Source organism: Nasonia vitripennis, chromosome 1 (assembly GCF_009193385.2).
Source record: "Nasonia vitripennis strain AsymCx chromosome 1, Nvit_psr_1.1, whole genome shotgun sequence".
NCBI classification, from domain to species: Eukaryota; Metazoa; Arthropoda; class Insecta; order Hymenoptera; family Pteromalidae; genus Nasonia; species Nasonia vitripennis.
The window spans coordinates 2,515,880-2,540,933 of NC_045757.1; the positions used below are offsets into that span (position 1 = coordinate 2,515,880).

General features: G+C 43.5%; 2 protein-coding genes and 1 long non-coding RNA gene across 30 annotated transcripts in view; 1 reads left to right on the top strand and 2 right to left on the bottom strand.

The window, feature by feature from the left end:
• The window catches only part of LOC100123305 (histone-lysine N-methyltransferase ash1), a 15,749-nt gene extending 10,229 nt beyond the window's left edge, over positions 1-5,520 (bottom strand). Inside the window, exons 1-8 of one of the 7 annotated variants that reach the window (XM_031921798.1) lie at positions 5,205-5,520; positions 3,189-3,618; positions 2,915-3,114; positions 2,522-2,839; positions 1,717-2,425; positions 1,024-1,527; positions 681-935; positions 248-570 (exon numbers count right to left, since the gene is read on the bottom strand). In XM_031921798.1, coding sequence (XP_031777658.1) covers positions 248-570; positions 681-935; positions 1,024-1,527; positions 1,717-2,425; positions 2,522-2,839; positions 2,915-3,114; positions 3,189-3,351 — 2,472 coding nt within the window. In that variant the 5' untranslated portion in view covers positions 3,352-3,618; positions 5,205-5,520. The other 6 variants (XM_031921797.2, XM_031921800.1, XM_032602261.1 and 3 more) reach the window with 6 other exon arrangements.
• LOC107980859 lies at positions 4,524-24,184 on the top strand. The gene is made up of 4 exons (XR_001728952.3): positions 4,524-4,617; positions 23,683-23,813; positions 23,886-23,966; positions 24,057-24,184. It is a non-coding gene; the product is annotated as an uncharacterized LOC107980859 (long non-coding RNA).
• The window catches only part of LOC100679661 (ensconsin), a 62,162-nt gene continuing 50,269 nt past the window's right edge, over positions 13,162-25,054 (bottom strand). For 19 of the 22 annotated variants that reach the window (XM_032602263.1, XM_031921812.2, XM_032602266.1 and 16 more), the window contains 8 exons: positions 24,184-24,375; positions 23,006-23,307; positions 22,527-22,928; positions 22,204-22,445; positions 21,954-22,077; positions 21,526-21,893; positions 17,270-17,508; positions 13,162-17,190 (listed from right to left, as the gene is read on the bottom strand). In XM_032602263.1, coding sequence (XP_032458154.1) covers positions 17,177-17,190; positions 17,270-17,508; positions 21,526-21,893; positions 21,954-22,077; positions 22,204-22,445; positions 22,527-22,928; positions 23,006-23,307; positions 24,184-24,375 — 1,883 coding nt within the window. In that variant the 3' untranslated portion in view covers positions 13,162-17,176. The remainder of the gene's footprint in view (positions 17,191-17,269; positions 17,509-21,525; positions 21,894-21,953; positions 22,078-22,203; positions 22,446-22,526; positions 22,929-23,005; positions 23,308-24,183; positions 24,376-25,054) is intronic. The other 3 variants (XM_031921817.2, XM_031921815.2, XM_032602267.1) reach the window with 2 other exon arrangements.

Genomic DNA, 25,054 nt, shown 5'->3' on the forward strand with positions numbered 1-25,054 from the left:
GACACAACGCGCGAACCGAGCGGAAAAAGCCGAGCTTGTAATTAAAATTTCGATCTGCACATGTGTGCGCGTGAGAGGCTCGAGAGCTGCGAATGTGCTTTGGGGGAGCTTTTGTCAGAGCGATGACGAGCTATGTTCGGATTATGTCGTGTGGATTGTCATTGATCGCTTTGGTGTAAATAAACTTGAATCAACAAGTGAGGACGTCATTTAAATGAATATTTAGTAATCTTGTTGTAGTACACACCTTCTTTTCGCCACCACCGCTATCCGCAGTTGAATCGCTGCTCTTCATCGGATTGATTACGGGCAAAGAAATGATGGCCTGGACACTGACACCATTCGTCTCCAAAATGTCGCTGGTATCGTTGTTATTGTTATTGTTATTAGTCGTAGTGGCCTTCTTATTAGCTTTGTTTTCCTTGAGCACTCGCCGGGACGTCGGCAGTGTCTGTTGTTGCTGCTGCTGGACTTGCTGTTGTTGAGTCTTTCGCGCCGGTAGTTGCCGTTTACTCAGACTTGTCAGGTCCAGCCTGTTTTCTTTTGAACTCTTCTTACTATCCAATTTGCCTGGAGCGAAAAACAAGATTGTACGATTAATGTTGCAATTCAGGAGATTGGCTTGACATCGCGAATAATTTAGATCAACGTATTTAACTGAATAATCAATAGACTATTACCAGTGTTTTCGTCGCTTCGCTCCGTACTCGTCAATTTAGGCGTACTGGAAGAAGCGTCCTTCCTCGTAGACTTTTCCCGCCTCATTCTTTTGCCGGGTAGTTGCTCCTCACTGCTTTGAGATTGTTCGGACTTTGTCTCCTTAGCGCGCTTTCCGGCGACGAAAGCTTGCGCTGGTTTGCTTAGGCACTTTTTACGAGTCAAGCACACTTTTGCATCTTCCGGTTGATGCACTTGTGTACTCTGCTTTGTTGTAGCTATTAAATAAAAATGTAGGTAAATATCGTAAGTTAATCCGTGATGAAATACAAAATAAAGTCAACGACTGACGCGTATTTTACTTACCACTATCGATCGATTTTCTGAGACCAGATTTTCTGTTCTTTAACCTCTGGTCAAGCGTTTCATCGCTTTCAAGATCATCATCATCTTCCTGGGGCTGTGGTGGTCGTGGCGGCGGCGGCGGCTGTTTAACAGGCGGCCTGCTACACTGCGACACAACGACCTTAGCTCTTTTTAAACACGGACTGTCTTTAGTAATCACTGTCGGCTTTTCTGACGGCTGTGCTGCTTCCTTTTTAGATGCCGGCACAATAGTTTCCTGGGGTTTTGGTTTTGCCGGCCTACCAGGTCCACGTGGTTGTGTCGAGGAAGAAGTGACCTTTGCTGGTCTACCGGGTTTGCGTTTGGGAGGATTCAGCACTCGGTCCACGTTTACAACTGGCTTCGATTTTGCCGCGAGCGCTGCGGCCGTCGCCGCCGACACTGATGTGGTCGTCGTCACGGTCGTTGAAACCGTGCTAAAGGAAGATGTTGTGCTACTGGCCTTCGCTGCTGATGTAGATGAAACTGCAGAGCAAAAAATCGCCGTGACATCATCAATCGCATTTTTTGTCGCGGACAGCGTACTATTCAAAGACTAAGATTCTTAGTTACTTGAAAATGCATTGCTTTACGGCGGCCAGTTATTGCCCAATAAAGTTTTACGATTTGAACGTGAAATATATTTCCTGACTAGAACAATTAATATTTCTTTACCTTTGCTGTTGCTACTGCTCGTCGATGCACTAGCAGCACTCGTTCCAGCAGCACCCGCCTGTACGGGCGACTGGACAGCGTTCGCGGTAGCAGCCGCAGTTGCCGCGGGAGGCGGACTGACCGAGCTGACGAGATGCAACGGACTATTGTCGACCGATTGGATGCCAGAATCCGGCGAGACGTTGGACGAGGTGCAAACGTACTCCGCGGGTTCACGAGCCTTTCTCTCAACCGGCTGTTTGACGTTTCGTCGCTTGCAACGTGGCTCCGACAGCTGAGCCGTCTTCTCGACAAACTGCTGCAGCAATGAGGAACTATAAACCGGCACCGGGTTGCGTTCGTTCACATTCTCCGAGGAATCTGAATCCGCACCAAGAGACATACGCTCGATCGCTTTCGAGACGAGCCGACCACTCTCCGAGTCCTCGAATCCATCGAACGGCGTATCCTCATGCTCCTGATCAGGTAGTATTGCTGCGAGGTCTTCCTGATTGATCTCCTGCAGGGGCTGCGACGCGGGAGCCGTAGCAATGACCGGTTGCTGTTGGTGAGGCTGTTGCTGTCGTAGCGGTGGAGGCTGCTGCGGTCGTTGAGGTGGTTGTTGCTGCAGTAGTGGTTGATGTTGTTGCTGTGGTTGTGTGGAATAATGCGGAGATTGGTGAGACTGCGTCAACGAAACTGGTTGAGGTGGCGTTGGCTTAAGCGCGGTCTGCAAGCAATTGGTATATTTAGATAAATATTCATTAAACCAAGGTTCTTCACTTTTGAATTTAAAAACAATTAGCAGTCATCTGTATTTTCTTACCGAATTCAATTGATTTTGTTGCTGCTGTTGTTTTAACTGTTGTTGTTTTAGCTGCAGTTCTTTTTGCTGCTGCTGCTGCTGTAATTTTTGCTTTGCCTGTTGCAGTGCTTGTTGTTGCAGTAAAGTTTGTTGGATTGGAGAATAAGGTGCCACAGTTTGATTTAATGAATCATCAGAATCATCAGTACTGCAGTCTGATACCTTAACTAAAATATTTTTATTTCTCCTAGGCAATAAACGCCTTGCCTTGTCAAGTCTTAATTTTTCTAAATCTTCTTTCCTAGGTACTTTCATGCTTATTTTTAATTTTAAACCTCCCTGAAATATTTGTAAACGTTATTGAAGAATTAAAATACATTGCACAACAATTTTTAGACTTTTAATATGCTTTACCTGCTCAAAGTTTGTTTCTCGAATTGAAAACGTTTGCTCGCTGTGATCTGACGTACAGTCAGAATTTGAATCACTATCACCATCACTGCTATCATTGTCTGTATCTGAATTTGAATCAGAATAAGAGCAACTGCCATCGCTTCCGCCAGAACTGTCTTCTTCTGAATCAGAGTCATCTTCTGAATTTATTGTAGTTACACCTAGAAAAAATAAAAATGAATTACAACAGCTTATCGCAGAGAAACATAATACTCTTGTTTGCAGGCATGCATACCAGTGACTGGATTCCAATTGCCACCATCTTTGATGGCACCCATGTCAACTGTAGAGGGAAGTTCACGCTCTGGTTCGCCATCATTGCCATCCCAATCCCAGCTTTGTAATTCCAGTTCTGATGGGTGATGGATAACGGCATTCCAGCTGGAGTCACCAGACATGTTTCGGCTTATCTGACGTGAACTATAATCGTATATAATTTCATCCCTTGAAATTTAGGATGCCAATTTAAAGGCTTTCACAGTTTCAAGAATTTCATCTCACTACTGAACATGGTTTCAGTACTTTTCAACACTAACTTCACAAAATAAAGTAACATTTGAAAAAATGTTTTTTCATGAAGCACTGCCGTCTCATTGCACTCTCACTGGCTGCACATTAACAAATCATCAACAATTGGCTGGTTCTTCTAAGGTAATACTGTATACCTGCAAAGAAAATACACTTGTTAATACCTCATATTTACACCAAATTAAAAATACATACTACAGTATTTAAATGAAGACTGAATCGAAAATTCAATTGAAACATACAGATTGATGATAAGAAATGATATTATGTAATTATTGCCTAACACAACATTATGCGCAATTGATTATCAATATTTCAACAAATGTAAATAAAGTTGAAGCCTTACGATTAGAAAATTTGTATGAAGCGTTCATAGAATGTAGAATCTACAACAAGTTACATTGCACAGATTCTGTTCATGAATTATATTGAACTCACATAAGCTAGCCATAGCAACCAGCAGAGCAAAGCTTTCTAGAGTAAATTACAAAGTTTAACAGTGTGATTTGAAGTCCAGTGATAAACCAACAAAACTCTTTTTGAATGAAAGATAACCATTGACCAGAGCTACATAAATATTTACATAACTGAAAGCTGGAGCACAATGGATTAGCATGAATGGTGGAATCGCTCTATTACTATTCTGCAACTCTTACAACCCAAAATAAACACGGACAACTGCACAAGAATCAACCCTTCCAACAATATTCAAGCCGATACAGTGAAACGCAATCTTTTTTAGAGCACCACAAACAAACGCAGTTCACTTCTTTCAACCTAACCCCAAGTCACTCGTCGGATCATCGCCGTCTCACAGCATGTATAAAACCATCGAGTGGACAAACCAGAGGACACTTTTTCACTTTTCGACTTTTACACAACAAACACTGCAGCAGCTTCGAAGAGTAAGGGCAAAAAGAGCCCATGAATTCCAGCTCCAAAACAGAGCTCACTTCTGAAAGATGTCGACTCGCGACGGTAAAAAAAGAACTGTGAGAGAGGAGGAGGCAGCAGCAGACGAAGAGAGGAGGAGAAGGAGGAAGAGGAACGAGAGGGCACACACCGAACTCACGCTCGCGGAGTACCGATTGGGATCTCGAGCCGACGGAGCAGCTGTAGTACTTATTAGTGTCCAGGTGAGAGCTGTTCTCTCGACGTATGCCGTTTTAGGGGGAGCCAAGAAAGAGAAATTGGCGCGAAACGAGAACGCGCGCGCCCTCCTGCATCTGGCCCCTTCTTTTTTACGTTGCTCCTGCTGCTCTGACAACACTATGTACACGAAACTTATACACACTGGCCTGTCATGGAGGCACTTCTCTTTCTCTCTCTCTCTCTCGCTTGCTCACTCTAATTGGGATCGACGTTTTCTCTCTCTCTCTCTCTCTCTCGCTTACTCTCGGCGTATATAGGTATGTGCGGTCGCGGCGCAGGAATGCGCGAGGGAGGCGGTGTTTCTTCTCTCGCCGAGAATCTTCTATTTATTCGCTCTCACCTCGCGCGCGCGTATAGCCCCTATGATGTGCAGTATATAATAGACGCGATCACTGTTCACTTGTACAGCACTTACAATGTTTACTCTCGAGAGCGAGTTGATACGCGTACAGCAGCTACGTATAGCTATATATACATATATATCTCTCGCGTTGACTATCGGAATAGCGAGTCAAGTCCGCTACTACTGGCGCGTGCGTGCGATCTGCTTGTGACTGGCAAGTATACTTACAGCGGCGGCGCATTCTCTCTCTCTCTCTCTCTCTCTCTCTCTGCACAGCAGCGGCGCAGAGAGCGAGCAGAGCCTCCACAAGTGTCACGATTGTGTGCGTGCGAGAGCTTTACGTACGTGTTTTTTAAGGTATAGTGCGCGCGCATACACAAAATGGCCGCGGACACTTTGTCTCTGTAAGCGTGCGTGTCTGCGCGTTGCGTCGAAGGACACTCCCACATAGACACGCAGCGATGTATATCTGCTATAATGTGTATACTTGTTTCGCGAGTCCTCTCGCTCGGCTGTGTGTCTTTTAGGCGCGTCGAGGAAGACTGTCCGCTCCCCTCCCCACCATTTCTCGCGGCGACTCTCTCGGCAGATATATATAGAGGCGCAAAGTGGTCGGAGTGTCGTCCTCGTCTATTGTTCCCCTTCTCGTGGCTCGTTTTTTATTATGGAACTCGCCGTGGCGCTGCGCCGGTGTAGCGCGCTTATACGTAACCGCCAGCTCTCTCTCTCTCTCTCTCTCTCTCTCTCGTACGCGCGTGTTTTTTCACGAAAAAAAATGCGAATATCTTCCGCCGGCGCTGCTACACCGGTGTGACTGAACCTGCGACCGAGAAGTAAAAAAAAAGGAAGAGGGATAATCCCTAATGAGGTGGATATAGAGGGAGAGAGAAGCTAGGATATTACACCGACGGGCAAAAAACTCGGAAAGTCAATAGCCGCTCTTTGTTTACCATAATCCTGCGTCATGCAGAAATCGAAGCATCGATCGAGAGGAGGAGAAAAACTCTCGCCGGAGGGGTTACACGCGTTTCTCTCGGTTTTTTTTTCTCGCTACACATGCAGCGCCGGCTACCAATGAACGCCGGCTTCGGAAGAGAGGATATACTAGGGGAGTATTACGCGTATACACGCATACACCGCTGCAAAATAGTGACCAGCGAGAGCGCAGCAGCGACGGCAGTGGCGATTATATACAGACGTGTGCGTGGCATTATGACCCCTTTTGCGCGCGGCCTGTATAGTGGAGGGGGATACACACGGAGTGAGAGCGAGAGCGGCGACTAGTCGGATTAACAGCGGGTATCGACGGTTAATAATTCATTCGCCAGCCGGCCGTGTGTGCGTGGCGTGTTCTCGGGAAAATCGCGTTTGTATATGATGCGAAAGATGTTGTATTATATCAGTGCGCGGTGATCATGACTTTAATTGATTGGATTCGCGCGCTCGGTCGGCTATTGAAATTTTCGATATAATTAACGAGGGAGAGAGGTTAAACAGCCTCTCTCTCTCTCTCGGAAACAACGCGGCGTCGAGAGGGTCAAGCTTGCATGTATGTAGAAGAGAGATATTTCAACAATGGAACGTCTCTCTCGCGTGACTGGCATTACTCTGCGGCCGCGCGCAACGAGGCGTTTCGGCATTAGCCGCACGTCCTCTTACATGTTTATATACACGTATCTTTCGTTCTCAGAGTCAATCGCGATCTCTATCCGCTTATATGTGTATACTCGAACTCGCGGTCGATTTAGCATGAGAATGCGCTCTCTGGCGCGCGGGTACTTTAAATTTGAGATTTTCCAATTTTGCACGTCAATCCTATCCCGTATATCAATTTCCCCGAACAGCCTCGAGTGTCAACATTCGATATACTTATACGTAACACGTATACGCATGTGTGTGTGTGTGTGTATGTGTGTGTAACGCGTATATAGGGGGAGTCTCGAAATTCCAAAACTCATCGGGCCGTCAGCCGACGACTTTCGTCGTATATTAAACGTTCTCTGCCGAGTCACTTATAAACCGTTCGATATACGAGCCTCTGCCAACATCATGAAAATATCTCTCTCCCATGCGTCGTATACACTTTTCGCGAAGGAATCTCGGCGTTTTTTCCCCTGACGCGCATATCGCGCCGTCGCGGGTGGCTCGAACACTCGGGGTTGGACAATTTGCCGCGCGGAGGAGGGGGACAAGTCGTTTCCCAACTGAAAATGTAAAGTATCGGAAGGAGTCGCTTTTCTCCACTCTCCCGCTCAGCCGTGTGCGGATAACGGAGGGAGGGCATAGCATCGCGCGGCGGGTGGGGTGGGGTGGGGTGGGGGGTGAGAGACAAATTGGAATTGAAATCTATTGTGATCTGGAGTTGAGAGTCCGAGAGAGATAGATAGTGGTGGGCGGTAGGAAGACTACTGCCTCGACAATGACAAGATCCTCTTGGCGACGACGCCATTGTGCCCCCTCATACTTCTGGAGAGAGGGGCTGTGCGCGAGATATGACGATAGTAGCGGCTGTATACAAGGATAGATAGAGATAGAGAGAGAGAGAGAGAGAGAATGAGATACTCGGGAAATTTAATTATCGGAGAGTGAGATGGCGAGGATTGTTATTTAGATCGCGCTGCGGACGAAAATTTTGGACAGTTGTCGAAAGCGGGGCTATCCCTCTCTGCAGACTGTCTAGCTCGTCTCGCTGCGCGGAAGGTCTTTATTTGAATGTCATTAATCTCGGCGCGGGGCGAGAAAGAGGCGTGGTTCCGGAGAGAGAGAGAGAGAGAGAGAGAATCCGGGCGTTGCTCTCTTTCTAGCTCTTTTTTTCTCTCGACGCTTTTTGCGCGCGACTCTGTTTGCTAATCGTATTTTAAGTACTTATTGATCGATGCGCCAGCTCTCGGAACGAGAAAGATACATAAGCGAGGGTGATGAAATTTCGATGGGAGTACTTGTTTGTTTTTTTTTTCAAAGTTTCCCCCGTCTGCCGATATCCGGAAAGACAAACCACTCGATGAGATTAATCAGACGATTAATCAAACCCCACAGCCTTCTCTCTCTCTCTCTCTCACACGCTTTTCATTCGGAAAGTGTCGCCGTCCCTCGATTTTCCGCCGGCTTAGCTCGAGGTAAAATCTCTCCAATTCCGTCGCTCTCGTCGATCAGCCGAGTTTGCAGAGAGAGAGAGAGAGAGAGAGAGAGAGAGAGAGCCGCGCGCTCGCACACCGCGTAATCCGGATAACGCGTCTCTCGTCCCGCGCGACTGCCTAATGCCGTAGACAAGAAAACCGAGCGTTGAATATATATACGGGACGACTTGCCGCCGCCGGCTGAGAAATGGACCGTCAACCTTACACAATTTCGGAACCGGAGAAACGAGATACGCTTGAGATACTGCAAACACGTCGCGCTACTCGATACTCTACACTGCACTACTGACGCCTCAGTACGAGGATTATCCGGATATATCGAGCTATTGACCGCTGCGAGTGTACGTAATAATTCTCGCCTGTTTCCTATTATACACAGGGCAAATGTGAAAAGCCCTCGACGCGAAAGATCTCGTCAAATTTTCAGGCCGAAACTGAATTAGAGCTCGCTTATTCGGGATTTGCTTTGATCCTCTATACTCTGGGCTCTTTGCAGCGGTGACCCTCTTAAGAGGGGAGAGTTTTTTCTTGATGAAACTTTCAACTCGCTGTCCCTCGGATGGAAGAAAACAATTTCCTCGAATTAGCCTCGTGCGCACTTGGCCCTGCTTATATACAGTCCCGAAGAATCATGCGTAATACGCGCATATAACAATCTTTGAGCCAGCTCGGAATTTAGCCGGGGAAAAAAAGGACGTTTAGGCTAATGCTACCACTTTTTTTTTCGCCCGACGAGCTTTTAGCGCCGAAGGCATCAACTTCGTTATAACATGGGGGGAGAGCAATTTTCTCGGGTTTTCCAACGCCGAGAGGCCTGATGTCCACTCGTATAGCGGCTTCTTTTGATCAGAGCCGATCTATTCCGTTTTATATACATATACAACACCGTGGCAACGTCGACAACCACTTGCCGCCATATGTCCAGACACCCCAGAGTTGGCAAGACTCGCGGAAAATCAAACGGACTTCCATATATTTCAGAGCGACAATACACACAGCGAGCGCGCGCGCGCGCGCGCGCGGAAAACAGATAAGAATCATCTCATGCATACGATTTCCGCATAGCCATAACTCGCTATAATTTATATGTAAATTACAGCTGGTTAATTAGGGGAGAATAGGAGCAAGATAGGCCCAGGGGACAAGCGAAGCTGCGATGGCGCCCTCTTAGCCGCCCTTTATGTGTGTGTGTGTGTGTGCGTTGATTACATCCCCCAGAAGCTTCTGCTCGCATGCGCAATTTGCGCGGGCGGCGTTAACGTTGTAAATTAAAAATTCACCGCGCGCCGCATCCTAATCAAGTGCGACGCTCTCGGCGATTGAAATGTCACTGCTTTATTTCCCGTTTAATATTCCCCGTATAGTAGCATATGCCCAATCCAGTGAAACAGAAAAAAAAAAAAAAAATTCAAATCGAATGTTTGATAGAGCTACTTTTTTGCTTTACGTATAAGAAAGGAAGGAAAAAAGAGCGTATAATAACGGAAAGATTCGAGTCCACGGGTCCTTTATTCTGGAACAATGGATACACTTAAAGTTAAGGACGACCCGAGGGAGCTCTCTCTCTCTCTCTCTCTCTCTCTCTCTCTCTCTTTTTTTTCGTCTACCCCTCGCGCGCGTATACATTTACGTCAATTACGCTGCCCGAAACGCGGAGGAACTTTGCCGATAATTCCTCGGCTCTTAGTCTCTGATTAATAGTTGTCGATTTCCGACGCTCGCCGAATACGCAATTCAGCTCGGAGCGAAAACTCGGTATAAAAAAGTCCATAGCGGCTTGATCTTACACACACGCGCACGAACGAGATTCCCCCCCCCCCCCCCCCCCCCCCCGAAGGTAAAGGAGGAGGGCGTCGCGTATAATGTATACACACACGCGCTCGTGAGAGAGAGAGAGACAAGGGGTCGAGGAGAAACAAATCGTATTTGCAGAGTAATGTATCAAGGGGCGAGAAGTGAGAGTGAGAGCGAAAAAGATGGACGAAAAAAAAAAAAAATCCTACGTGCTCCGCCGCGAATCCGACGTTTGCGATTGCGTCTGTGTGTATCTTACTCCTTCTTATGAATAAAACATATCGCGCGAGCATCGAGAGCCGCCGCGCACTGCGTTACTTACATTAGCTTATTGATTTTTGAAATATTGAGGCTTCTCGCGCGCTACACACACACACACACACACGATATACGCCTGATATACGCGTATGAATTATTTCGCGAACGTTTTTTCTCTCCTGATATTGCTCATGAAAGAACGACGAGTGTATGCGAGCGCGGGGCAGCTTAATTGCGGAAAAAATTACGAGTTACGCCAGAGCACTCAATCATACATACTGTATACCTAATGCGGCGTCGACGGATCGATTTCGGCGGGAATATTCGAAAAAAGAAGAAGAAGAAGAAGGAATTGCGTATAACCGCAAAGACAAACGTTCGAGAACAATTAAAACTTTTTCGACGCTCTTACACACACGCACACACACACACACACACAGAGACGAGGGATGCGTAAGGTGTAGTGCGTCGGATGCCTCAGCCGCGCGAGAATCGGTTTATGACCTCCTCCTCCCACCTCGAGCCTCGCGTATATAGATATATGTGGGGTTGCTCTTTGTCCTTTGGGGTGACGCGCGCATGTGTGCGTGTGTGAGAGTGAGAGCGAGCCTTTATGACGAGAGAGAGAGAGAGAGAGAGAGAGAGAATTACGCCCTGCAGCCGCACTTAGCGATATATGCGCGCTGTATACTCGCCCTCCGACTGTATACTATATACACTTTTTTCGCAACGTGTGTGTGTGGTGCGGGGTGCAGATGTTGTGGCTTTGATGACGGGGCAGAGGTTTTACTGGTGCGCGCGAGCGCGATCGAGCGAATGCGTTTTCTATCGTTTTCGGCCTGCGTGTGCGTTAGAGTGCTTTTGAAGGATTTTTCGAGAGATGTTTTACCTATATCTTACGCATTTAATAACGCGCTTTCTTAAAAGGTATCCTTTTTCGAATATTCTACGCGCACAGCCATTCTGCACGTTATATCCTGCAGTGAATATAATAAAAATGAAAAAGAACAGTATTTCGGAGATAGTTACACACTCGTTTTCGCGTTTCACATATACTCCCCCAAAAGAAGAAGAAAACATCTCGTAATAAAGCTCCGCGCAATCAAAGCTTCGCCCGCGAAATTCCAACACTCGAACGAAGCAACAGCGTTTTATACAGCGGTATAAACAAAAAAAAAGGGGGTAAATAAAAACGTGCGCGACGCTCGCTACTCGGAAGCTCATTAAATCCTCGGGGCAGAAAAGAAAAAAAGAAAAGCTCAGCGGCGCGAGAAAAACAAAGCTGTTCCGTAACGGGCACTTGACTCCTTGTGCGCTGCGGAGAGTATGGCAACAAAAGGGGAAAAAAGGCGAAACACGCTTTCGATTCAATATAACCGGCATCAGCAGCAGCTTAAAGCTTATACAGAGTGCGTGAGCAGCCAGCCGGCAAAACGCGCCCTTGACGACGACGACGCGAATTTATAAGCTAAGGAGAGAGTGCGTATAGCTGTGTGTATATATAGGTATGGAAGAAGATGGGGAGCGCGGGTTACGAGGCTCGTCGATCCTTTTTGCCGAGCCCATTACGGGCATTTAACTATAGCCAGCCCCGAACTTTATAACGCTTATTCGCTCAGTAGTCTTTGCTCTGTTTCAAGTTGCGCTTTTTTCGAGACTCGTTTCTTTGATTCGAGCTTTTTCGAGTCTGAGGGTAATATTCGCCGAGTAACGCGTGCGGTGGAGGATTAATTGGGCAAATTTTCAAGTTTTATCGGTTTCTCCCGAAACTCCTCGCGGCTGGCCGAAGGGCTTGAATACTGTGGACGGAACTTCGGCGCAAGAAACCGCTGCGCGCAAAGTTTCAGCCGGATCCCTTATCCGGATTCGTTTAATTGGCGCGTCCGGGGAAAATGTGGTCGGTCATATAAGCTGCGTATAAACTAGAAAAAAAAAAACAAAACTTATTTCGCGTTGTACAATAAATAAAAGCAATACGGAATATTAAAATCGAGGAAAAAGTCTAGCTCAGTCGAATAATCGCGCGCGAAAGCTCGACAAATATAAGACCGAGCATTCATCGCGTCCCTATAAAAAGTCCGCAACTTTTCCTTCCTTACATCCACTTTCCCAGTTTATCATTCCCAACGGAGTCTACACCCCTCGCCCGAAATCGGATACTTACATACATAACACACGTACATATACATACCCCAGCGCGATGCACATTTTTCCAGCTCGGGCTCGTCTCGCCGAAATCGCGCCTCGCAATTTCGTCCATAGAATAAGGGACACACGCACGTACAAGCTTAGCAGCGGTGAATTTCGAGTTTGAATTATCGACGCGTTTTCTCCATATACTGCGGCTCGATTTGAATAAAGCCAAAGCTGTTGGCACTCGACTCTCGGGGTATTAGCACCCGCGTGCAGTTCTCTGCGCGCTAGTATAATAATATATGCACACCCCCGTGCGCGTTACACGTCTCCCCCCCCCCTCCCGCCCGTCTCTATAAGCTACTACGGTAATGGAATCGTTCGCGGCGCTTATGTGTACAGCACGCGTATGAAACGCCGCTCGAATTGAAAGCTGATTGGGCTGCGATTTGCATTTTACGATGTAACTCCCCTCTCGAAGAGTCGCGTGTGTCTGTGCACATCGGATCGGGATCCCGAGTGTGTGTACATATAGGAAAAAAGAGTTGGCTCGAGAGTAATCCGTTAATTATAGCTCTCGTGGGGAAGCGTCGTAATGTTGAATATGTGCCCCGGGGCGTGAGAGCGGAAGCATTCGCGCGCTATTGTGTTGCCGCTTATGCCGCGCGTGTATACATTCAGGAATGATTCGACGGGGAGCTTTTAGCGATTTTTTTTTTCTTCTTCCTCGTCGTTGCTCCTCGCTGAGGTCTGACTATTCACTCGGTGATACTACTTTCGATGCAGTAGCCGATGAGGCCTGTACGCACTTATGCCGCTTGTTCCATAGGGGTGAGGGGAACAATAAACGTGAGAGACGCAGCTTACGATTGATATTAAGTATTTATTACATACAAGCATTGTTTTTTACATTATGAAGTATTTTAGGCATGTCTGGTAATATTAAATGTTCTCGCGTCGACGCCGTATTGAAAAAAAAGCAATTGCAACAACATTCGCTGATCCCTAAACTCGCACAGCTGTGTACGTCGGATTGAAAAACGCAAGCGCGTACAATATTGATATTGCTCTCTGTTATATGTGAATTTCGAATCGCTAATGAAAGTCGAAAACGAGCCTGATGCGCGGGGGGGGGGGGAAGGAGACTCTTTTGTGTCTGTATACCTATCCATCGTCGTATCGTTTCTCCCTCCGCTATTTTCGCGGAGCGAAAAAACCAAACGCGTCGGTTGAAAGCAAAAAATACGCAAACAAAAACGGAAAATTAAATTTCACCCGACGAAGGCAATCAATTGTTTCACATGTACGAGGGCAGTGGGAGTGCAATGATTGCGTTTATACATATGTATTTGCTCTTTCTTTTATATGTTTGCCGGGAGGGACATACCCCTTTTTTTCGCTCAAACGCCGACGTCCGGTTATACTCTTTTTTGTTCGCGTACAGTTACGTCGCCCTCATGCACGCGGGGATGTTGGAAAGACAAACAGAGTACAGTGAGCTATCGCAAAAATGTACGTGTGTGTCTATATGCGACGTTGTATAATTGTCGTCCACAGTTGACATCGAGACTGTGATTTTAGTCGAACGGACTGTGATTCATAATGAACCTTCGCTCGTTTCCCCTATGCCTTTCGAAACAGACATTTATTATTTATGAAAAAATGACTCAGCACCTAATACACCAATGTTTATATCCCTAGGAGAGAATTATGTACGCTCGATTACATAAATTGTGTTTATACAGTCGAATTTGCTCGTAGTATGCGATGAGTATTATGTTCTCTGGGTGTAACGCACGATATCCACGTGTATCACATTGCGAAATGATATATCAATGGCTGTTTTATGCTTACGGTGTGACTCATCGCGCTGTGTACTCGTTACTTTCCATTTATATTCATAATCTGTTGAGCGAGAAACGTTTTTCGGTAATATTCGTCAAATACGCGTTTGAATAATCCAATGAATACACGTAAACAAAACGTCGAACGAATTCGTTTAATTAAAAGAATTTTTTTTTCTAAATTACCATCACACAATTCTCTTTCACGGGATTCGTGCTTCGATTCTTCAACACGCCCTTCGAACGATCGAATTCCCAACATATCTTATATCAGTACAATCACTTAATCTTAAAAACGAAACAACGTGTGAGGATATAATATATACTTTTTCATCCTTGTAGAGCCGATAACACGCGAATCGCTTTTTTAACACTAAAAACCGTGGCTCAAACGGACATGCACCAGTGCAACTATGTCGCATCGTATAACGTTTCTTGCAAGCTCGATGTTAGCCGGTTAGAAAATTTTATTGAATCTCAATATTGTAAAAGCGATTTTTTGTTTGCCATTGCAATTCGGATTGATTCAGGAAAACGAAAGGGCACATACGCGGACAACTTTTTCAATAAATTCGATTGCTCTTTAATAAAATTTTCCAACCCATTTTTCACGTAACACATTCATAATGCCATTAAACGTAACAAGTATAATGTGGTAGTCGTGTGTAACGCAACTTTAAATTACAATCGCCCCCAATCTTTTAAAATGCCTTCTGTATTTACTTTAATCTTTATTTTATTATTATTATTATTTTTTTTTAATCTTTACACTGTCTAAGATAAAAACATATATATTTATACATGTATGCTTATATAGCCATAAATTTTTCACGAATACATCTTTTATTATAATCTGCATGATATTTCGAATGAAAAAATTCCCGAATTGCGAGAGTCGATGAGTTCTTTTCACTTCGGCTAAATACACACGGGATGCAGGGTTCGGTGAAAGAGATGCCGTTTTTATTTTTCATTACAATAAATATTGAATCATCTCGCAGAACGATCGTCCGGAAAAAAGTATGTGTGTGAGTGTGCATACATGAGTGCACAATCTTTTTTTACTTCTGTTCAATCTGCACGTATGTGCTCGTGTTCGTGAGAGTTTACCCCCCTTTTGATGCAATGGCTGTGCGAAGGTGCGATCGCCAGTATCGCAGTGTTATCGTGTACTTTATTTATTACATTATCCTTTGAAAAACGTACGCTGTTAGCGATCGAGCCACATTCTACGAGGGGAATTTTTGTTTACGGTCGTTTCATTGTAAAGAAAATCGCATTACCGGCTTCATTTACAGTATCGCAGATCACCCAAACGTTTAAAGTGTTCGACTTAAGTGCGTCGAATCCGTTTTGAAATCTAGGTAGCGTTAAACTCTGACTGCGCATAATAATACAATTTCACTTACAATAAAAAGAAACGAGAGGATAATTTGAGGATTTCTGCTCAGTCGGTAACAGTGGACTTTCACGTTGCCTTAATTCAAGAAGATAGCGATTAACAATGAAGATCTAGCTTATTATTACCCGAAGTTATTTCATGCAATTTTCCGCTCGGTTATATAGCTTTTCCCTTGATTGCTCTTCTCATGCAGCTCGAATGTCTACCTCCATTGGGGTTTTCCTTTAATTTCTCGAATCATCCTTCTTTCACACTCATTCACTCAATCTTTCTCTCGTTAAAGTCTCTGAACAAAGTGTGATAAAAACAGTAAAATCGCTTGACTAGTGAGCGCACGCCCCGAAAAAAGAAGAAAAAAGAAATTACTTAATGGAAGAAGAAGCTTAATATGCTTTACATTGGTTTTGTTATACCCTTTGTGATATATATTCAATTCATGGGAGGCTAAACATTTAAAATGAAACAGCTTCAAAAATTTTTTTTATTATCGTGACTATCATAATTACAAAATAATGCGGTATAAAAAAAGACGATATAGACGAAACGCAAACGAACAAATTTACAATTGGATGCAATTAAAAAATGAATGAACAAATTTAAAAAACGCAAAGCTATCTCGAAAAAATGCTTAGCCTTTGTAAAACAGAATATGCTTGGCTTGGTACAAAATTCCGATTGCTCAAGCGACACCGAGAATTACACTTTATAGCCATTGAAAGAAATAAAAAAAATGGGAGTAAGTCTTCATCATTGTTATTAGTTACAGATTTAAGTTTACAACTTACTCGATTGCACATTTAAAAAAATTTAAATAAATAACGCATACAACACATAATTTTTTGTCTCAAAAAAGCATTACAGAAAACATAAAAAAATCTGGGCGTGGGTGTCGCCTTTTTTTCGGGTCTGTTTCAACGCGTATGTGCAAAAAAAAAAACGATATCCAACGAAACTCTGTACCATATTTGATAGGCGCGATAAATTGATATATATATTATATATAGATTCATCTGTCGTATATATCCCTCCGAAATCAAGAAAAAAAGAAGATCCACTAAAAAGTTAGTCTCAATTATCATCAAGTTAGCATTTTTTTTTGTATAACCTACAAGAGACGGTACGAATCTCTAAGTTCGCCGTTCGTATGTATCTTAACCAGCGTTAATAATAATATTAATCATTATTGTTTACCATTATTAATTATTAATTAACATTATATATTATTTTACACTTCCTGCGGATTCCGCTGCAGTGACGTGACACGCGCGCGCACGAAGAGAGGCTACTGTCCTGCGCGTATCATCCAGCCGCTCGCGCGCAAGAAAAAAAAAACGTAAAACAAAAGAAGCGCGCCGCCTCTTGAATCCTCGCAACTCTCATTTTACCATAATAGCTATGTTCATTAGCGGGTATCTCGTTACTTCTCTTCTCGCTTCTTCCCCCCATTATTTTATTTACACACTTCTTTGCAAGAAGAAAGGATAGATGTACGAGGGCGTATCACTTTGCTTCGTCTCGTCTTGGGGCAACGTCAGTTCGTTTTGCCCTTCGACTCTCGTCTTCTTCCTGTGATCCGTCTTCTTCTTTATATCTTCGTTTTCTAGTAGACACCGCAACGTTCTAACGGCTAGCTTATGATAGGAGGTCTGCAAAGGAAAAGGAATCTCGATTAGAATTCATACTCATTTCTTTGAAGAGCAAAGTGAGAATGAAAAGATTGCTCACCTGGTACTTGGTTGTCCTGCTTGTTGTTGGTGAAGGCGTCCTGGAAGGGATTGGTGTTGGCCTGGTTGGACATACCAAAGCTCGGCGTGAACGGTATCGCAGTTGGATTTAGATTAGAGTTGAGGCTGTCCTCGACGACGCCGCTCGGCTGCATCAGCAGAATCGGGCCGCTATTGCTATTGCTCAGAGTGTCAAACTCCGACAGATCCAACAGGTTGTTGGTCACGTTGTTTTGCTTGCTATAAGAACCAGCCAAACGAGACAAACAATAACAAACAAGCCAAACTAGATTACCAAAATAATAAAGGGGTTTAAATTAAATAAGAAAAAGGATGTAAACTATGCACTAATATTGTTATCATATCGCTCTGTCATTTTTCTTAAGTCTGATATTTTAATAAGGCACTACGTGGCGATTATAAGCGGTCACGACAATATCTGTCTATGTATGTCAATTAATAATGGGGGTCTTACGAAGATATGTATGAAAGCTGTCTTTGAATTTTTGTCGAAAAAACTGATAAATGATCAACCAAACAAGTCAGTAAAGTTTGAAATGAGGATGGAACTGAGAATACACAACTGAATGACTTGACAAGATGTATACAAAGTTTCAGAATTGCACTGTGGATACTCAAAATCTTCGACAAAAATATAAAGCATTCAAAAAGTATATATAGTGTTTCAGATGCAGTGTGATATGGATGTGAGATATCGTGTGATCCTTCGACACAGTAACACACCTTTGTGCATATTGTGTAGAAAATCACGCATAGCAAAACTACAAAAGTTCATGAACTAACGTAGTTTCGCATTAAAATATTAAAAACAAAATAGGGATGCACTATTCTACGAAATAACACATGGTTCATTTTTTTTTCTATTAACGATAAAACATTTTAAAGCTATTGATATTGTTATAAAAATCCTTAAAATGTTTTTAGAGTTCGTCTGATCATCTAAAAATTACATCGATTTGATTGGACTATCAGCCGGAAGCATTAAGCCGTAAGACCTTTAAATTAGGTATAGGTAACTGTGATAAGTAGAATTGAGGATTTCGGACTATGTATGATAACAAACAGAAAAATGTTATAAAACTCAATAAACGCTCAAACCTCGTAATAAACTCAAAGAAACTTTAAATCTACATGAAAAAGCATGTTCGCAAGCTCAAAAAGTCGTTTTCTGTTTTACAAAAATAGGCATTAACCAACTCCGAGACTAACCTACTGAGGAACTTGTCTCTCTGCGTATTCCTAATTATTTTACAAAAAAATGGTCATAAGCAATTAATCTGTTCGTTAAATTAACGCAAAACTGCTACGAGAATTACAAAAAAAAGTTTTCGCAGCAACGCATATTTCTGACTATTATATGTATAATATATCGAAATGTATATATATATTTTTTTTTAAAGAAAATCACAAGTAATTTACCAATCGCCGATGAATTCAAAGTGTGGCAACGGCGAGCCGTAGAATTTTCGGTACACAGCAAAAGTAGGCAGTAAGTTGACGTGTGTATATGTGAATAAATACATGTAACATAAAGTGGATTCATCTGCATGTAAACGAAAACAAGCGATACAGGAGAATTACACTGACACTCGGACAAGGTATGACAGATGCATTGCACAGTAGAATTTCGAGTATAGAATAGTACGTAAAGGGACATTATCCATCATTACACCTAATACACAATCATTTCTTATTATAAGACACGATTTTCGATTTCTCTAGTTAAAGTTGTACTTGTTCGTAGCCTAAAACATCGTTAGAGTGTAAAAAAAGCCTCTGTAATAGTTGTGTTGATTATATAATGTAAAATAAACAAAATAATTACAAAGGAAAACGAAACTATACTGTGCAACGTAATGAAAAATAATGCATGCATGTATGGTCGATAAGAATGCTATCGATGGCAGGCAGTGTCAAGGTACATAGGTTCAAAGCTGTGCTTTCTCAAAAGTTGTGGTTGAAGGTGTTTAGGTTGACGGCTGCTGGAAAATCTCCATTTAACAAAATCGTGAGTGCGTTAGCTCGTGCTGTCGCGATCAAACAAGCTTTATTATCTTACTTGACATCTAACTATTGGAGAACAGCACCACGTTATATTCTTTTTTGTTTGAAAAGGCTTTAAGGTGGAAAAGAAAGAGCTTAATAAAGATTTTGTACGTATGTTATTCACAGTTTTTCGATTTTTATAAGTGTATATCATGAAGATAAAAATAATCAATGCTGTATAGGTATTTCTCTAGTAAGCCCTTGTGTGTTTGCATGAAATCACGAACAATTATTTTGATGACTCATTGCATTTATGCTATTCTTCGATCACTTTACATTATGTACACTGTTTTTAATTCTTATCTATGGTAGTACGACATTGAATTTCCCTTAAAATCTTAAATTCGACGGTTCCTCGTCGAAAGACTATCGGATCAGCATTCTCACTTTTGTATGTTACTTTTATGTGCAGTCGATCGCTTGAGAGACAGTTGACAGGCCATTTTTCGTATACTCTTCTTTCTCTACTAGTCTAACACGTAAATCGAGATTTTTTTCAGTTAATCTTTCAATTGAATGATTAAATTAGTATTAAGCGTTTAAAAAGAAAAATGACCCATTGGCTTATATAAAAGTGCTTTAATGATGCATTCACTGGCACAATTCTAACATAAATAGACGACAAGCGTATAATTTCTGAATAGTTTCTTTAAAGTGTTATTCTTTTGATAATAGTTAACATTGTTCTCCAACTACTTTTCAAAGTAGCAGCACAACACTAGTGTTTTACCTTCGACTTGAGAGAAAAAGTAAAACGCACACTTTCTTTAGCAAATATAAATAATAAAATATACATGATTGCGATTAATGTACAATTGCAATATACAATCTTTCGTGACGAAATCCGTGTATTATACGTTCGATATTATACCATTGATTCAGCGGCAGTTTGATCACACGAAGTTATATATCATGTAGTTGTTGTTACTGTTATAGTTGATAAGTGATTATAATCAAATGGTCAACTGTTCTGGCTACTTTTGCAATGTACAGTACTTGAAATGCAATTAAATTCGCATATCTTATGTGACTCTCTGCTTTCTCGAAATTCACCACACTCCGCTACAAAGCTAAACTTTATAAGAATACAGGCAGTATATGTATTTTTAATTGATTTTTCAAGTTCTTGCGAATGCTATCACGTTTCTCGGTTTTTTCCTTAATCCGGACAGTTTTCCTGCAATAATCGTTCTTTTAAAAGCAACGCTGCCTTTACAACTTTCGTGCTTCTGACTGACCTTAATAAGAGCATTATTAATTTATATATATATAATATGATAAGTTTGCGACATATCGAATCACTTGCTTTGATCAGCATAGGAATACATATGTGAGCTATCATTATTGAACAAAGTTTGCAAGAATTTCATTTGATTCTTTCTGTAATCATTAGTAATGAAGTATGCTTTTACCAGCATATAACGCGTAAAGTGTAACACACGCAGACAAATATTTTAATATTGAATATCCCACACAACGGACATCATGGCATCGTAATTAATAGAACAGAATTTAAAATAATTAAACGACCATCGCAGTTACATTACTTCGATTCAAGTATTATGCATATAACGAATGATCCAAAGAGTTTATTGTATGGAGAGTTAAAATCTAATTCCGAAGCATGATACGCAACTTTATTATTGTTTGATTAATTAGTTTGCAATGGTGACTCCCTTTTCTACCATCAGTTTTGTGAGTTCAAAGCACAGATCTCATGATCAATTATTCCAATACAAACGTTACGACAAAAAAAAACGAAGAACATATTACTCGACCTACATAAATCTTAAAAACGAAAACTTGCTTCAACTTGTTTGCTATAAGTTTTTCATTTATATAAAAATTCTCTAACAATAACATCGTTTAAAAACTCACTCAAGTGACTACTCGCAATAACCGCGATGAAGTAGTTTTGTGAAAGTAATCTCGCAGGCACGGTGCATTCAGTCCCAGATAAATGTTTAAAGGCCATGACGACCCTTGCATTCGTACATCTTTAATTCTCACAGAGACGCAGCCGATCTGAGGGAGGAGCACGACGCAGATGGTTACATCGTCTGTCAGCGTATGCGTCTCTCTCAGATCACAGTCTCTCAATCTCTCGCAATTCCATCGGTGGAGGGGAGCCAGGCTTTCCGAAGCCAGTGACTATAAGTGTTGTTTGGGGGGTGGAGGGCTGATACTTACACAGTGGCATTGTCGAGTGCGATCGTTTGTCCGTCGATGCCGTTCCCGTGATTCGTGTTGTTGTGGTGGCCGTTGAGCTCCTCGGCTTCGTTATCGAGGAGCTGCTGCTGTGGCTTAGCCGAGGAATCGGCGATGCCGTTGGCGTGTCCGCCGTTGCGCAGCAAGCCATTGTTGCTGGGCAGCTCGTCCATCAGCAAATTGTTCGAATCGGTATGATGAGCGCGTTGCTCGTTGCTTATCAGCTGCTGAGTCGCCTCCGATATCAGACTGGCCGTCATGAGGTCCTGGGCAGCCTTGTCGCCGGGTCCAGGCTTGTTCTCCTCGCTGGGGCTATCCTCCTTCGACTTTTCGCCGTCGTTGCCCTCGCCCTGCATAAATCATTCCGGTTAACCACCTCGTTAACGAAGCACAAAACTCGTTTACTCTACCTTCTGAGCGTTGCTGGCTTGATTCTTTGCTCGAGTCCTGGACATGATAGCCTCGACGCGCTTGCGTCTGGCGTTCCTCTCCTCCTCCTCCTTCTTGAGACGCTCGACCATTTCGAGTCGTTGCCTGAAAAGACGCGATTAGAAAGATTACTAATGAAGCTCTTGCAGAGAGAGAGAGAGAGAGAGAGAGAGAGAGAGAGAGAGAGAGAGAGAGAGAGAGAGAGAGAGGGTAGCTAGCAACTGTACTCACTTCTCCGCCTCTTCCCTGGCCTTTCGCTCGGCCTCCTCTTTCTCGAGCTTCTGTCTGGCCTCCTCCTCGCGGCGCTTCCTGTCCTCCTCCTCGCGCTTCTTGGCCTCCTCGATGGCCGCCTTCAGTCGCTGCTCCTCGGCCTCGCGGGCTTCCTGAGCCAGGCGCAACGTTTCTTCCTCGAGGCGGCGCTGCTCCTCCTCCTCGGCGCGTAACCTCTCGGCCTCCAAACGAGCTTCCTCTTCCTGCAATCGAAAAAAAATGTCAGCGCTAATCGTCCTTTCGCGGACAACGAGTACTTCGCATATCACACAGACGAAACCTACCAATCTTTGTCTTTCGAGTTCAGCTTCTCGTTCGGCCTGTTCTCTCGCGAGTCTTCTGCGCTCAGCCAGGGCAGCCTTGGCCTCCTCCTCGGTCGTGATTCGGATCTTCTGGATCATGGAGGCGGTCATGTCGCAGACCTCCTCGAGGTCGCCGGAAGCGGGAGCCTCGGGCTCGGGAGACTTCTTCTCGACCTTTGGCTCCTCCTTCTTCTCGACGACTGGAGCAGGAGCTTGTTGCTGCTGCTCCTGCTGCTGCTGAGGCTGTTGCACCGGAGGAAGCACTGCTTGTGGGGCAACTTCGACCACCTCCTCCTTGACGGGGGCGACTAGCTCTTCTGGCTTCTCCTCCTTCTTGGCCTCGACTTGCACCGGCTCGGTAACTCTGCTCTCTTGACTGACCTGCTGTGAAGTGGTTCGTGAATAAGCGAGTTGGCGGAGCTTATATAAATTATCAAAAATCTGCAAGTCAATGAGCGAACCTGGGGCTTCTCATCAAGCACCTCCTTTTCCTCGCTCTTTTGCTTGGGATCAAGCTGCAAGACGGGCGGATGCTCTACACCCGGACTCTGCAGAGGCGTGGCTCTGGGAGTTACCCGAGGCGAGGCTCGGGCGCTTCTCGTCGTGCCTGGGGCTGAGGACTTGCGCTCAGCTGTGGAGGCACTGGCCGACTTGGCCGAGGTTGGTGTTGACGTCGCGCTCGGCTTCTTCGGCGTGCTGCTGCTGTGAACCTTCGGCAGAGGAGGCTTCGAGTCCTTCTGCGCCTTCGTGTCGTTCGTCGTGTCTGTGGAAACGATGGTTGAGTTAGTTGGCTGATGAGAGGTTTTATGGAAGGTGGGGGTGGGGTTGATTAGAGGGCTTGAAAGTACTGTTTTTACTTTTATGTCCGACCGAATTCGTCCGTTACTACTGAGTCACTTGTCTCTTATCTTCTTGGATAAGCTTGAAAAACAGTACTTTCACGCATCGCAAACATATTGTGAATCATGAAAAATTATTCTATAAAAATTAAACCATCATTTTCTTACGATACTCTTCGATCACGTGAATCTCTGCATTATGCGTTCTTCGAAAGCAATGTACTTAAACTACGCATGGCTTAAAATTATGAAAGCAAATTATTCCCATGTATTGGTATTTAATTGTGCAATTTTTTCAGGCAGAGGACTGTTAATCAAGAGAAAAAGCGAATAAAAAAAAAATTAAAAAAACAAATTGCGATGGTCAGCGATCCTACAGCGAATATATGAAAATAAGTGAAACTTTCATCATCATAACTTCATAAAACATGTATAGAAAGAAAAAATTGATTCAAAAAGAAGTACAAAATTATTTATATAATTTTTCATATACCTTTGACAGTTGAACCTTCGAGAAAAAAAGACATCGATACACAGACTTACGACATGCCATCGTTACGATCTACTTTCATATTTATATTACGTATGTACAAATCAACAATTTTATTTAACAAGATATAAACAGTGCTCTGAGAAAAGATGAACAAGTGCACTTCTCGTCTTTTCACCGAAGGTTCCACTACTCTGAGCGATGATAACGTCGATATACAGCGGACGAGATCATCTCTCAACGGAAAAAATGAGGTGCATCGATGGAAGAAGGAAGAATAGAGGCGGCGGGACAAATAAGCCATGCTCACTGTTGCGTTCGACGGAGGAAGAGACGCTGACTCCGGTGCCGGCGATTGAGGCGGGCCTTGGACGCCTCGGGGTGCCGGTTCGGGGGCGCAGGTTCACACTGCTGCTGGCCACACTGCTTGTCCCGCTCTGCTGGCTCATCGAGCTGTGGGGCCGCGACGGACTGTTCGGCGTCGCCTCGCCGCTCCGGATACCTACATAGCCGGCATTCGTACATCTCACTCGACTGTCCTCTTTTTTGATGGTTTCTTATTTTTTTAATTTTTTTATGGTCGCCGGGGAAACATTTGGGGAGCTTGCAGGTATTAGTGTTTTTTTAATTATTCGTGATGCTTTTAGCGACTTGTTTCGCTGCAAGCTCCTGGGTGTTGATATTGGCAGTGGGATTATTAATTAGCGACTGCTGGATAGTAGGTAATGCATTTTTCATGTTTTAAAAGTTTTGCTGAAACGGCGAGCAAAAATCTGTTTCCTCGAAGATAATTAATAATCCACTGGGATATGCTATATATTTACATTGAAAAAATCCACGCCAAACAATGTCGTTTGTTATCATCGTTAGCGTGAATTTACACTTAATTATTATTATGTTACACATATACATATATTATAAAATTTAATTCCTTACTGCCTACGTTCGTTGATAATTTCAAAATCTAATAATCGTGAGGGAAGCTGCTACTAATATACGTAAGAAGGTTTCTAAATTCTTGGATAATCTTGGGTCTTTCGTGACAAAAACATCAAAGAGTGTATGCAAGCAGTGAGAAATCAAATTTGCAATGATCTCGTGTATATTCGTCATGTGAAATGACAAACAAACAGATTAAGCAGATTATTATTTATAAATTGATTATTCGCATGTAAAGCAAA